At 36.1% G+C, this 12,532-nt stretch overlaps 1 protein-coding gene across 1 annotated transcript; it reads right to left on the reverse strand.

Annotated features, from left to right (window-relative positions):
- Positions 1-834: 834 nt before the first annotated feature.
- Positions 835-2,088, reverse strand: LOC306669600 (alpha-endosulfine-like). The gene has a single exon (XM_079153653.1). The coding sequence runs from the start codon at positions 1,993-1,995 to the stop codon at positions 1,504-1,506; it is 492 nt and encodes a 163-aa protein (XP_079009779.1). The 5' UTR covers positions 1,996-2,088; the 3' UTR covers positions 835-1,503.
- Between the last annotated feature and the right edge of the window lie 10,444 nt (positions 2,089-12,532).

The following is a 12,532-nucleotide window of genomic DNA, read 5'->3' on the forward strand; positions in this document are numbered from 1 at the left end:
TATATATATACCACAGTTTCTTTATCCATTCATCAGTTGAAGGGCATCTAGGTTGGTTCCACAATCTGGCTACTGTGAGCAGCTATGAACATTGATGTGGCTATATCTCTGTAGTATGCTGATTTTAAGTCCTTTAGGTATAAGCCAAGGAGTGGGATAGCTGGATCAAATGGTGGGTCCATTCCAAGTTTTCTAAGGAATCTCCACACTGCTTTCCAGCAACCCCACCAGCAATGTATGAGTGTACCTTTTCCCTACATCCTCTCCAACACCTATTGTTGCTTGTGTTCTTGATAATTGCCATTCTAATTGGGGTGAGATGGCTTCTTAGTGTAGTTTTGATTTGCATTTCTCTTATTACTAAAGATGGTGAACATTTTTTCATATGTTTGTTGATTGCTTGTAGATATTCTTTTGTGAAGCGTCTGTTCATATTCTTAGCTCATTTGTTGATTGGGTTGTTTGTATTCTTCATTGATCTGATCTTTTATCGAGTTATATTATCCTTTTAAAATGAACTGAATTTTCTGTCCTTTTATATTTGCTCCAAAATATCTAAATAAAGTATGAAATCTGATGGAATTTATCAATTAAACCATTTGAACTCTTTGTTTTGGGGAGACTCGATTCTTTGACCATATTCTCAACTTATACTGTTATTACTAGTCTCTTTAAACCTTGACTCTTTCCTGCTAAATTCTTCAAATCTCATTTTGGGGTTTTGATGTTGTGGTTGTTGTTGTTGTTGTTTTGAGCAATAAATTTATATATGATAAGTTCATGTAACATGAAACATAATTTTCAGATTTTTCTTTTTTTTTTTTTTTATACATATTTAACTCTATTTTACAGATGAGGAAACAAATGCAGAGAGGCTAAATGACATTACCAAGTTATATAACAGTACTTCCAAGACTAAGTGAAACTAGAACCCAAATATCTCTGACTCCTGAACCAGTGCTCTTAGATCCTCTATTCAACAAAACTTTCAAAAGTGACATGCTGGAAGAGAGAGAGTAGGTGCCCATTTTCCATCAATAATGTTCATCATCAATGTTCACATTATTTGCAAGCCAGGGCAAACTGTAAGAGATACTAAATAAAGGAGGTAAAGTGGGCACTATAGTTTTAGGCAAGCAAATCAGTTTTCCTTTTTGAGGGTTCTCTAAACCTTCCATAATGAAAACATGAAGCAATAGCAGCCTAAGGGACAAAACACTTAGAAGCACAGAAAACACGTCTCATTCAATCTACCTTTCCCAACTATGTCAGGTTAGTCTTGGGATGTTAAAACTGCCACATTATTCCCAAGGCTCAGCCTAACTAATGTGGAGACATTCTCTTTCAGAAAGGAGAAATCATATCTCCCCAGTTTCTCACAAAAGAAGGTTTGCAGCATTTCCAATCCTAGTCTTTCCTATTTCTGGGCCCCTATGTGGGCTACAGTGAGGGTATGGAAGTCTGAAACAAAGAAACAAACTCAGAGCCCCTCTTCAACCTACATTACCTTTCAGTAACCCCCAGCAGAATCTCAAGTCTTTCCGAGCTAGCAAGCTGAGAAGATCTGACTAGGTGCCCATTCCATCCCTGCCTACAATATATAAAGTCCAGAGGGTGAGGAAGGGGAAGAGGGGGACCCAGGTTACCCGCAAGCTTGCTGGTGATGAGTGAGGACTTTCTCTGGGGCAGATCCTGTGGGGTGGGGATGTGGTCACCAGTCACCAGGTTCTTGTCTGGTCCTGCACTTGGCAGCTGCTTATTCTTCATCTTGGCTTTGGCCGTGTTGTAGTCTCCTGAGTCAAAGTACTTTTGCCCTTTCTGGAGTCTCTTCATGAGGAAGTCAGAGCCTCCAGGCTTTTGTCCTCGGCTTGGACATTTGGCCTTTAGCTTTGCCTCCTCAGCCCTCTCAGGGAGAATACCTGCTTTCTCTTGTGTGTCCTGCTTCTCCTCGCCCGTTTCCTCCGCAGGGTTCTCTTCTTCTAGTTTCTGGGACATGACGGGACCGGGACTGTGGAGTGTAGGGGACCCGGAAAGTCAACCGGAGAAGGGAAGGGGGAGGGGAAACGGGGACAACCTGTGCTGCTGCTTCAGCTCCTGTCACTATGGTTGCTCAGTCAAAATGCCAGATTTTTCAATACCACAATGGGAACTGTCTTATTAATAAGACTTCCCCGTTGGCCATGATTCTCCCTGTCTTGAACAGTACACAGATTAGTACTGCCTAAGTTTGTTTTTCTGATTCTTTTCGTTTAGTTCTTCAATTTAGTTGACAGTTTCCTCCTGCCTAACACACTCACATATTCTATATATATGTTAATGTAGAACATTTTCTATCTTTTCAAGTACAGTCAGGTTCATATAGAGCCTTTTTCTTTTAGGTGACTTTACGTACTATGGTTTTTGTTTTTGACATGAAAATAACATAAATTTCCTGATTTTAAATATTCAATATTTAAATATTAGAAAACAACATAAAGAAGCTAAAATTGACCTGAGAGTCACTACTTACTTAAAACCACTATTATCTTGACAAATATCCTTCCAGATCCTCAATTTAAAAAAATCATATTATACATGACCTTTTTATAAACCACTTTTTTACACCATAATATACTGTATTTTTCCAAGACATTAACTATAAATGTATATTATTAACAGGTATTTATTATTACATTGTATAAATGTTCCACAATTTACTTGTTTTTAAAATTTCAAGTATTGGAAGAAAGGTTTTTTTTTTTTTTGGTGCTGAGGATTGAATGTAGGACCTTTCACATGCTAAACATTAACTCCACTGCTGAGCTACATCCCTAGTCCTGAAGATAATATTCCTTCTCTTATTTCTAAATTCTTGAAAGTTATCTTACCATAATCTACCCAAAGCAACTATCAATAGTTTCTGTTTACCATGTGCCAGGCTCTCTGCTAAGATACTTCACAAGCATTAGTTTTGTTCTTACAAAAAACAGCAACAAAGTCCAAGTGAAAACCAAAATCATACACCATATTCTAGACGACAAGACATCTTAGGTTTCCCACAAGAAGGTGATTTTATTTTATTTTATTTTTATGAGGGATTAAACACAGGGGCACTTAAACACTGAGCCACATTCCCACCCCTTTTATTTTTTATTTTGAGACAAGATCTCTTTAAGTTGCTTAGGGCCTCACTAAGTTGCTGAGGCTGGCTTTGAACTTGTTACCCTCTAGCCTTAGCCTCCCGAGTCACTGGAATTACAGACATGCACCACTGAGCCTAGCAAGGAGGTGATTTTTCCCCCCACTTATTTTCCAAGTTCTCTGGAAGCTACTCACTGCCTTTTTTGGCTAAATTTTCACTTTCACTTCAATTAGTAATTGTTGGGCATTTACCAACTTTGACTTTGGACCTAGTTTCTTCAACTATGAAGTGAGAAAGTAGGATTAGATGTTTCTGGGACAGTTTCTAGCTCTGAAAAGCTTGATTCTGGGTTCTATTTCAGGTGGATTTGTGTGTCTTCAGGATGAGAAGGCAAAAGATTGTAAAATGTTCCTCACCACCCAAGAGTTAATATCAGTGAAACTATCTAGACAGCTCTTAAGGAAGTATAAAATTTAAATATTTTAAGTAGAATTTTGTGGAGACGTATTGGAGGACAAATTGATTTAAAAAGTTAGAGAAGGCCTCATTGAGAAGATGGGAATTAAGCTGAGCTTGAAGGCTACACAAATGGAAAAAGAGTAAATATACAGATACTTGGAGATTTAATCTATGATTTAAGATGGAGAATAAACAGAAATGCAAGATGTGCCACAGAAGTCTGTGTGATCCTTTGGATCCCCTCTTCACTGTGTTCTACTCAGCTCCTTTGTGCTCTGTGCCCTGGGATGTGACCTGTGTTGGTGGACTTGCTCATCCTCTGGCTTTCTCAGATAGGAGAGTTGTGGGAGAGTGGAGTAGGGTTTTCTGTTTCCCAGGCCCCCTCACATCCAGGTTTTACTGAAGACCACAGCAACTATCTAGAGTCTGTTCCATACACTCCTCTCCACAATGTCGGATAATGTTTCTCTCTTCACCCCATTGGACATAGAGGTTGCAATATATCTCTTTCCACCCCAAAGCTAGTCTTGGGATAAAACACTATGTCTCATTTGCTCTGCAAACTTTGCCCATGTCTTGTCAATGGTGCCCTTAGGAAAATCTTCTTCGATTACCCCATCTAATATGCCATCTATTTCTTGCTGTTACCCTAATACTGTATCTGTGATTACAGGAATCATTTAACGTGTCTTTACATTTTAATAATTGTGAAATCACAATGTATCTTATTGTCGACATGTAGGTTCTAGGCTACCCTTTGGTTCTGGAACCAAAAGCATTTATTAAATTAATGCTCTGTCTTAAGATCAATGGCATCTTGGAATTGAAGAACTATATAGTATGTAGTAAAACATATTCTAATAGAGGGCAGAAAAAGCCCACATCAGATTCTGTGGAACAAAGGCATTTGAATTTTATTCTACAGGCAACTAAGAGTAACTGTTAGGCTTCTGAATAGAGTACCATAATTAGGCTAGCAATATAAGAAGAATACACTTCCAACAGTGTGAAGCAGGGACTGAATATAGAGGTCTGAATACAGGAGGGTCAATTAGTCTGCTGTTGAAATAATTTAGTTGAAAAGCAATGAAGGTCCAAAGTAGGGCAATTAGAGTGAAAATAAAGAGGATGGGATAGACATAACAGGCTGTTATAGTTGCAATAAAAAAGTGACTAAATCAGGATAACTTAAATATTGGATTTAAGATATACAGGAAAGCAGGAAGGGTAGGCACAGGCCCACAGAGCCAGGGACGGCCACCATCTATGTGGAAACCAGGGGAAACTGTTCAACCTCACTCCTACCAAGAACTTCAAAGGTCAAAAGGATACAACAGCTACAGTTGGATTATGGGTAAAAGAGGCCCACTATTATTTTTATAATTCTATATGATTTTTGGAATTTTCCATATTAAAAATTTAGTTGTTTATATATTTATTAATTTTTTAGTTGTCAGTGTACCTTTATTTATTTATATGTGGTGCTGAGAATTGAACCCAGTGTCTCACACATGCTAGGCAGGTGCTGTACCATGGAACTATAACCCCAGCCCTAGCATTTTAACTTTATAAAATGTCTCCCAAATAGAGTATAATTTGGACTAATCAAAGAAAAATAGGCAAAAACATCAGAGGTTAAGAATACAATCTCCAACAAGACTCTCTGAGATCATTTCTAAATCAAATGCAAAGACGTACAAAATTTTCAAGCTGCCCAGAGCTTCAGCCCTCTTTCCCTCTCTCCCAAGCTTGGTAATCAAAATAATAGTCCCTCCTGCAGGGGCTTGACTATGTGCCAAGCACAATTTTATAACATTACAAGCATTAACTCATTGACTTCTAACAATCATCTCATTTTACAGATAAGGAAACTGAGCCACAGAGGAGTTAAGAAGCCCAAGGGTACACAGCTAAGCAACAGATGAAACCAGACATTCTGGTTTCAAGAAGTGGGTTCATACACACTACAGATCACTGTATGGTGTGGTGGTTATTATGATATCGAATGGTACACATTCCTATAATTACAGAACAGTTTATAGCTTCTAGTTAAAAAAAGAGTGGGCGATCAAGAAGAATTCACCAACAGTATTTTGTGGACAAAAAACAGGTTTGCCTAGAACTGTTCATAGATGCAAATCATAGGAAAAGTTTACCCTAGTAAATAAATATACAAATTTGAAGGGAAAATAAAGACCATGGTGCAATCAGATAATAGAAAAAATATATTATACTATGAAATATTTCTAAATAATTTAATGGTTTAAAACTTGATATAAAAATATGAAACCACATAAAAGAGAGTTTAAAAAAAATACAAGGAGTAGGACAAAACCTTCCAAGTATGAAATAAAGCTGTAAGTCATAAGAGACAGAATGAACCACATGCAATTTTTTTTAAAAAAACTTGAATGAGAAAACCATTAAAAGTTAAGAAAAAATAACAAACTATAAATTATAAAAAATATTTGCAACTCATGGCACAGAGAGATAACTTTCTTAATTGATAAAGAGCTTCTAAAGTCAATAAAATTATGTAACAACTCAATAGAACAATGGGCAAAGAAAACATCCCCCACAAATGAAGAAATCAAGATGGGAAGAAAAAGAAAAGAAAAATAGGCAAAGATATAAAGAGACATCATAAAACAAGAAATTACATATGATTCTTAAACATAGGAAGAATTATTTAACTTCATTTAATAGAAAACACATATAAAAACTAAAATAACATTGCAATGCCAAATTTCATGAAATTACTACAGAATAAAAATTTGATAACTCACTTTGTCAGAGCATAGGGTAGTAGGCACTGCCATATGTTGCTAATTACAGTGTTAACTAGTTCAATCACTGCTCTGGATGTCTTACTTTATCTATGAAAATCACACACACACACATGCACTTTCATTTAACAATTCCTCTTTTGAAGTATCCCTCTTTCTCTCTCCTTCTTCTTTCCAGTACTAGGAATTGAACCTAGGGGTGCTTTCCCACTGAGCCACCATGCGCAACACCACACTGGGCTGTATGTGTTTTGTTTTGTTTTTTTAAAGAAAACATTTTTCTCAATTCAGCATGGCACAGGCTGGCAATTCCAGTGACTCAGGAGACTGAGGCAGAAGGATCATGAGTTCGAGGCCAGACTCAGCAACTTAGCTAGATCCTGTCTCAAAACAAAAAATAAAAAGGGTTGGGGATGTGGCTCAGTGGTAAAGCACCCCTAGGTTCAATCCCTAGTACTGCAAAATAAAATAAATAAGTTTAAAAAAGAAACACACACACACAAACACACACAAAGGAATCTAAGAGAGTGGGTGAAGAAATTATTTCTTCTTCTATAAAATGGAATCATCTGTAGTTAATGCAAAGGAGGAGGTGGCTTTCTATACACTTACATATACCTTTCCTACAAGTATTATGAAAAAAAGTAATTATAGGGATGGGAGACAGGGGGAAGGAGAAGTGCTGGGGAGTGATATTGGTCAAATTATATTGTAATATTGTGTGTATGTACAAATATGCAAGAAAAATTCCATCATTATGTACAACTACAGTGCATTAGTAAGAAAAAATAAAACTGTGGAAAGAGAAAAAAACTAAAAAAAAAAAAAAAAAGTTGCAGATTACAAAAAAGTAATATAGCCAAGGGTAAATATTGTATACTTCTATTTGGACACGTTTATTTTTTGAATATATATATATATGTATATGCATATATATTTGACTAGATATATAGATAAAACAACCAGTAGTGCAGAGATGTAATTACTGTCGGTACATGCAGGGAAATCATCAACTTGATACATAAGGAATATGAATTTCTTCTATTTCCTACCTTACATTCCTATATTTCTCCATTTCTCCCTCCATATTTGCCTTCATCCTAAAGCTTTTTCCTTAATGGTCACAAAATGTTTGTAGCAGTTTAGTTACATACAGACAGAACTTATGCAAGGAAGTCTTCCAGTGTCACTTCAGGTTTACTTTCTTAAGTGTGAGGGTCTTCCCAGAAGCCCTCTAGTGGACATCCCCTTAATGCCACGTTGGTGAATTTTGGGAAATCCATCCACTCCTAAACTACCACTGGAAAAATTAAGTGGTTATCACAGGGAACTTAGATCAGTGGTTCTCAACCTGGAGGAATTTTTCCCTCCGGGGGATATTTGGCAATATAGGGAGATAGTTTTAGTTGTCACAACCTAGAGAAAGTGTTGTACTTGCCAGGCACAGTAGTGATGCCTGCAATCCCATTGATTCAGAAGAGGTGGGAGGATTGCAAGTTTGCGGCCAGCCTCAGCAATTAGTAAGGCCCTAAGCAACTTAGAAAAACTCTGTCTAAAAATGAAAAATAAGAAGCACTGGGATGTAGCTCACTAGTAAGCTTCCCTGGGTTCAATCTCTAGTACCAAAAGGAAAAAAAAAAAAAAAAAAAAAAAGAAAGAAAGGAAGGAAGGAAGAAATTAAGAGGGGTACTGACATCTAATGATTAGAAGTCAGGGATACTGATAAACATCCTACAATGCCTAGAACAGCCCCTACAACCAAGAATTATTTGACCTCACATGTAACAGTGCAGCTGCTTTTTGGCTTACACTCATCATTTGCTGAAGAACTCACTTTGGGAAGTCATCCACCGTGACCAGCATAGTAACCTTGACTTGCACCCACTTTGGTCTAAGTTTCTTCCTTAAAATCACAATTCAATTGTGCCTCCCTAAATTGCAACTAAGTTATCTTTATTGAATTTTGGTAATTTATACTTATTATTGGGGGAGTAGTCTCTATTTTGGCATTTCTCATTGAATTATTAAAAAACCTAGAAATTCACCTGTCCAAAGGGGACTGTTTTAATTCCAGGTTATGTAGTTGTTGAATAGAGAATTAGAAAAGCAGACCATCCCACTAGCAGCTCTAGCCTAGAGTCATTGCTCATGTCTACTGCAACCATGATAGCCTTGCTGATTCAAAAGGATTAGTGGTCGCCCCAATTTTGGACCCCAAACCTGTATTTTAGCTTACATTTGGGGACGTATCCTCCAAGTAAGATGTGAAGAGGTGTAAAGATTTCTTTCAGTCATGTGCTATGCCACTTCTGGCTGGGTCACTCCTCTCCAGATGCCACCCTTTCTTTGTGATTAATTCCTGGTGGCTTTAGTGTTCTTTCCTGCCCAAGGACATCAACTGGGATCATCTAATTAGATAAATTGGAATATCACAAAGGAGGGGGTCAAGGTCTTGGTTCCTTTCCACTCAGGCAGTTCCTTGCTTTTTGTGAAAATATCAAGAGGTATTAGGATGGGAAAAAAAAAAAAAAAAAAAAAAAAAAAAAAAACCAGGCTTCCTAAGAAGGTAGCTTTGCCAGACACAAAATAAAAACCAAAGGGTCTCTAGGTTCTTACATTTACCTAATGAAAAGCAATCTCCCAGTGTTTCTTCTTAGTGGTGGTGGGGGTGGGGTGGGGTTGAGAGTGGGGCCAGGGTAGACTGCTCTAAAGTAAAATTCTGTCTCCATTTAAAATTGCATCTGAGAGTTCAAAAAATTTTTAAACAAATATCAATTTTCACCTCACCAGTCAATATATTACACTTATTCATTCCATTCTCATTTTGGATCATGCCTTGCTTTTAGCTTTAGAAATTACCTAAATTTAACCCTCCCCATTTTTGTGATTATTATTTGAATTATTGGCCACAGGTCTATCTGAACAATAGGAGCCTTAGAAATAAATGAACTATTCCTAGTCAATCTTCTCTTGACCTCAGAGTCTTCTAGTCATTTATTTTCTTTCTTATCTAGAATTTGAATGTACTTTTGTGATCTCATATTGGTTATCTTATTAATTTCGTCAGCTTGGATGCTATTTCTTTTGCAGATGCTCCTCTTCCAGAGAGTAGAATATCTATTCTTTATTTCAAATCTATAGAAATAGTGGTCCTTACATTCTACATATTATGGTGTATTTTTTGTAGTATATGACACATGGTGGTTTGACAGTATATAAAATTCCTCTATAACTGTTGCTTATGAGACTTTCAAGGAATTTGGGTCTTCTATGTTTATTTGCTTTGATATTACTTCAAAGCATATATGCATACATAAAAACTTAGATATACTACAAATACATATATATGTAGGCATATATATATATGTATTTATACATATACATTCATAAAAGTTTCAAGTACATAGAAGCATAGAAAGCTAAAGTTTCTTCATGACTTTGTCTACCCTCACATTCCCCATAGATCACCATCATTGATATGTACTCGTCTGGATGTCTTCATATTTATGGCCCTTTGAAAATGTGCTTTAGTTTTCATGCTATTGTTTGAATGTATTCATCTTATACTGTCTAGGCTGGTCAACCTGGCTAATTACTCATCTGTGTATGATTAATATTTTTAAATTTTTTAAAGCAATTGTAGATGGACAACGTGCCTTTATTTTTACGTGGTGCTAAGGATTGAACCTGGTTCCTCACACATGCTAGGCAAGTGCTCTTCCACTGAGCTACAGCCCCAGCCCCTGATCTTTAGCTCTTGTTCCAGTTTTTCTTTTGTAGTCAACACTCTTTTCTGGGCAGCATATCACTCCTCTGCTCCTCCTTCCCTTCCAACTCTCTGACTCAGATGGAAGGTATTAAATTGTACAAATGTCTTCTGTCACCCCCAGGCATAGTTGACTGGTCCATAATTGATCATATAATCTGAGTTTGCCCAATCATAACACCCCATCCCAGATGCACTTTGTTGATTGGTCTGGAATGTCCCACCTGAGCTAGAACGTTTTTCTTCCCTGGGATTCCTTTAACATAGGGCTATGGACCTTGTGAATCCATACCCTTCTAGTGCCAAAGCCTTTAAGATATCAGTGAGGTTTGGAGTTTTTGGTGACCATGTTTCCTAAAAATTGGAGGAAGAATTTCAGTGAGAGAATGAAACAGACTTGTAGCACTACAGATATGAAAGAAGTTTTGGAGTCGCTCATATACTCTTTGTTTCTGAGACCTAGTATTTCTCTTGTCTTTCCCAAGTTCTTCTAATTAAGGGACTCAAGAGTAATTCCCTTCTTTTTGCTTATGTTAGGTTCTTAGAAATCATCAAGGAGCTACTATTTTAGTAGTTAAATAATGTTTACTATAATATGAAGTTTAGAATAAGAGTTATTAAATGGATTAAAGAAAAAGGAAACAGGGTAAGGGGATAGAGTGATGGGGATGCTAATTTACAAGGTGATCAAGGAAGGCTTCCCTCTGGAGATGACACACGGACTTGAATGAAATGAGGGAAGGGATTATGTGACTGTGTCATTCATTATGTGCATGAGTTCTCCTCATGGGGCTTATTAGTTGCATCCTTTGGGTTCTTAGTCACACTTCTTTATATGGCTACAGAACTATTTTTATTTCTATGACTTAGTATACCAACCGGATTTTACAGTCCAGGAAGTGCCTATGCTTCCTGTGTCCTTTAAATATCCTTCAATGACTACTTCTTGGATGTTTTCTTGTCAGTTCTGCAAGGGAACCTGGAATTAAGAAGTATCTTGAAAAGAAACAGGCATTGGAAGACCCCATAAGAAGAAAGTAGCTACAGCATGGAAGAACAAGTCTTGGAAATAAGAAAATTGGGTTTGGATCCCAAATCACCAGTGTCTTGAACATGCCTCTTAACATTACTGAATCTATTTACCTATCTATGAAATGAAGATGGTAGTGTTAATTTACAAATTGTTGTAATAGTCAAATGAAGTCATCAGTATGAAAAACACTTGGAATATTATAGGAAATCAATGTTAGTTGATTTTTTAGTTTGTAGAGCTTGGAATAGCCTCAAAGATAATAGGCTTGGGTTGATTTTCTGAATAGAGTTCTTAAACATACTATGTTATATTAAAAAATAGAAATAAGAAATTTTGTAAATACAATATTTCATCATGCTAATGATATGTAACATTGAGTGCATACTGTATTCTAGGAACTATTCAAAGCATGTTACATGAATTATTTTCTTGCCCTAACAAGATAAAAAATAATGGTTTTCCCATCTTACTTATGAGAAATAAGAGGCACAAAGAGCCTAAATAATGTTTATTGTGTAATCTGTTACACAATAAGTAGCAGAGTTGGAATTAAGATAGTTTGACATCATTGCTCATGTTCTTTCAACTATACACAACTATTTATGTTGTTAGAAACCATTATCTTAAGCTTTTCCTAAAGGAAAATCATTATAGAAAATGGCAATAACAAAAATAGAGTATAAATTAAAGTACAGGTATAACCAAATTTTAAAAAGTAAGGTTGAAACATGTTGGTTAACCGGAAGTTAGTTGAGACTTTACCTAAAGTTAGCACGCAACATTACAATATGAAAGATGATTTATTATTCAATTTCAAGTCTTTTGTCTCAAAAACCACTTATTTTAAGAAAAATGGTTGCTTTGTACTGCCAGAGATTTTAAAAATTACCTAATCTAAATAGAATGTTTAATTCTGAAGCCTGTTTAAAAGCCCTACACAGAGTGTAGTAATGACTTTGAATCAATCATAGCAGATATGATCAGTTTGAAACATAGTTGAAAAGCCAGCAAAACAATGATTTTGGTTATCTAGAAAACTGAATCAAACTTCAATGATAGAGTTAAGTATATAACAAAAAAATGATGAGTTCTAATTATTTCAATCTTTTACCATGAGTTCAGTCTATAAAAACTAGTAACATAGCAGCTTGAGGAATACATTATGTAGAGAAAAGATCACAGGAAAAGATCATTATTTACAGATACTAAATGATATCCAATTATTTCAGGCTTATAAATAGTAGTTAGATGAGGCTAGGCTGGGCCATAGTTGTTATGTATAAACTAGATAACTCAATCACACAGACTAGCATTTCAATATCATATCTCATTTTATAAATCTTTTGATTCAGTGTTTTTATGAATGT

This window comes from Sciurus vulgaris (genome assembly GCF_902686455.1).
Source record: "Sciurus vulgaris genome assembly, chromosome: 9".
NCBI classification, from domain to species: Eukaryota; Metazoa; Chordata; class Mammalia; order Rodentia; family Sciuridae; genus Sciurus; species Sciurus vulgaris.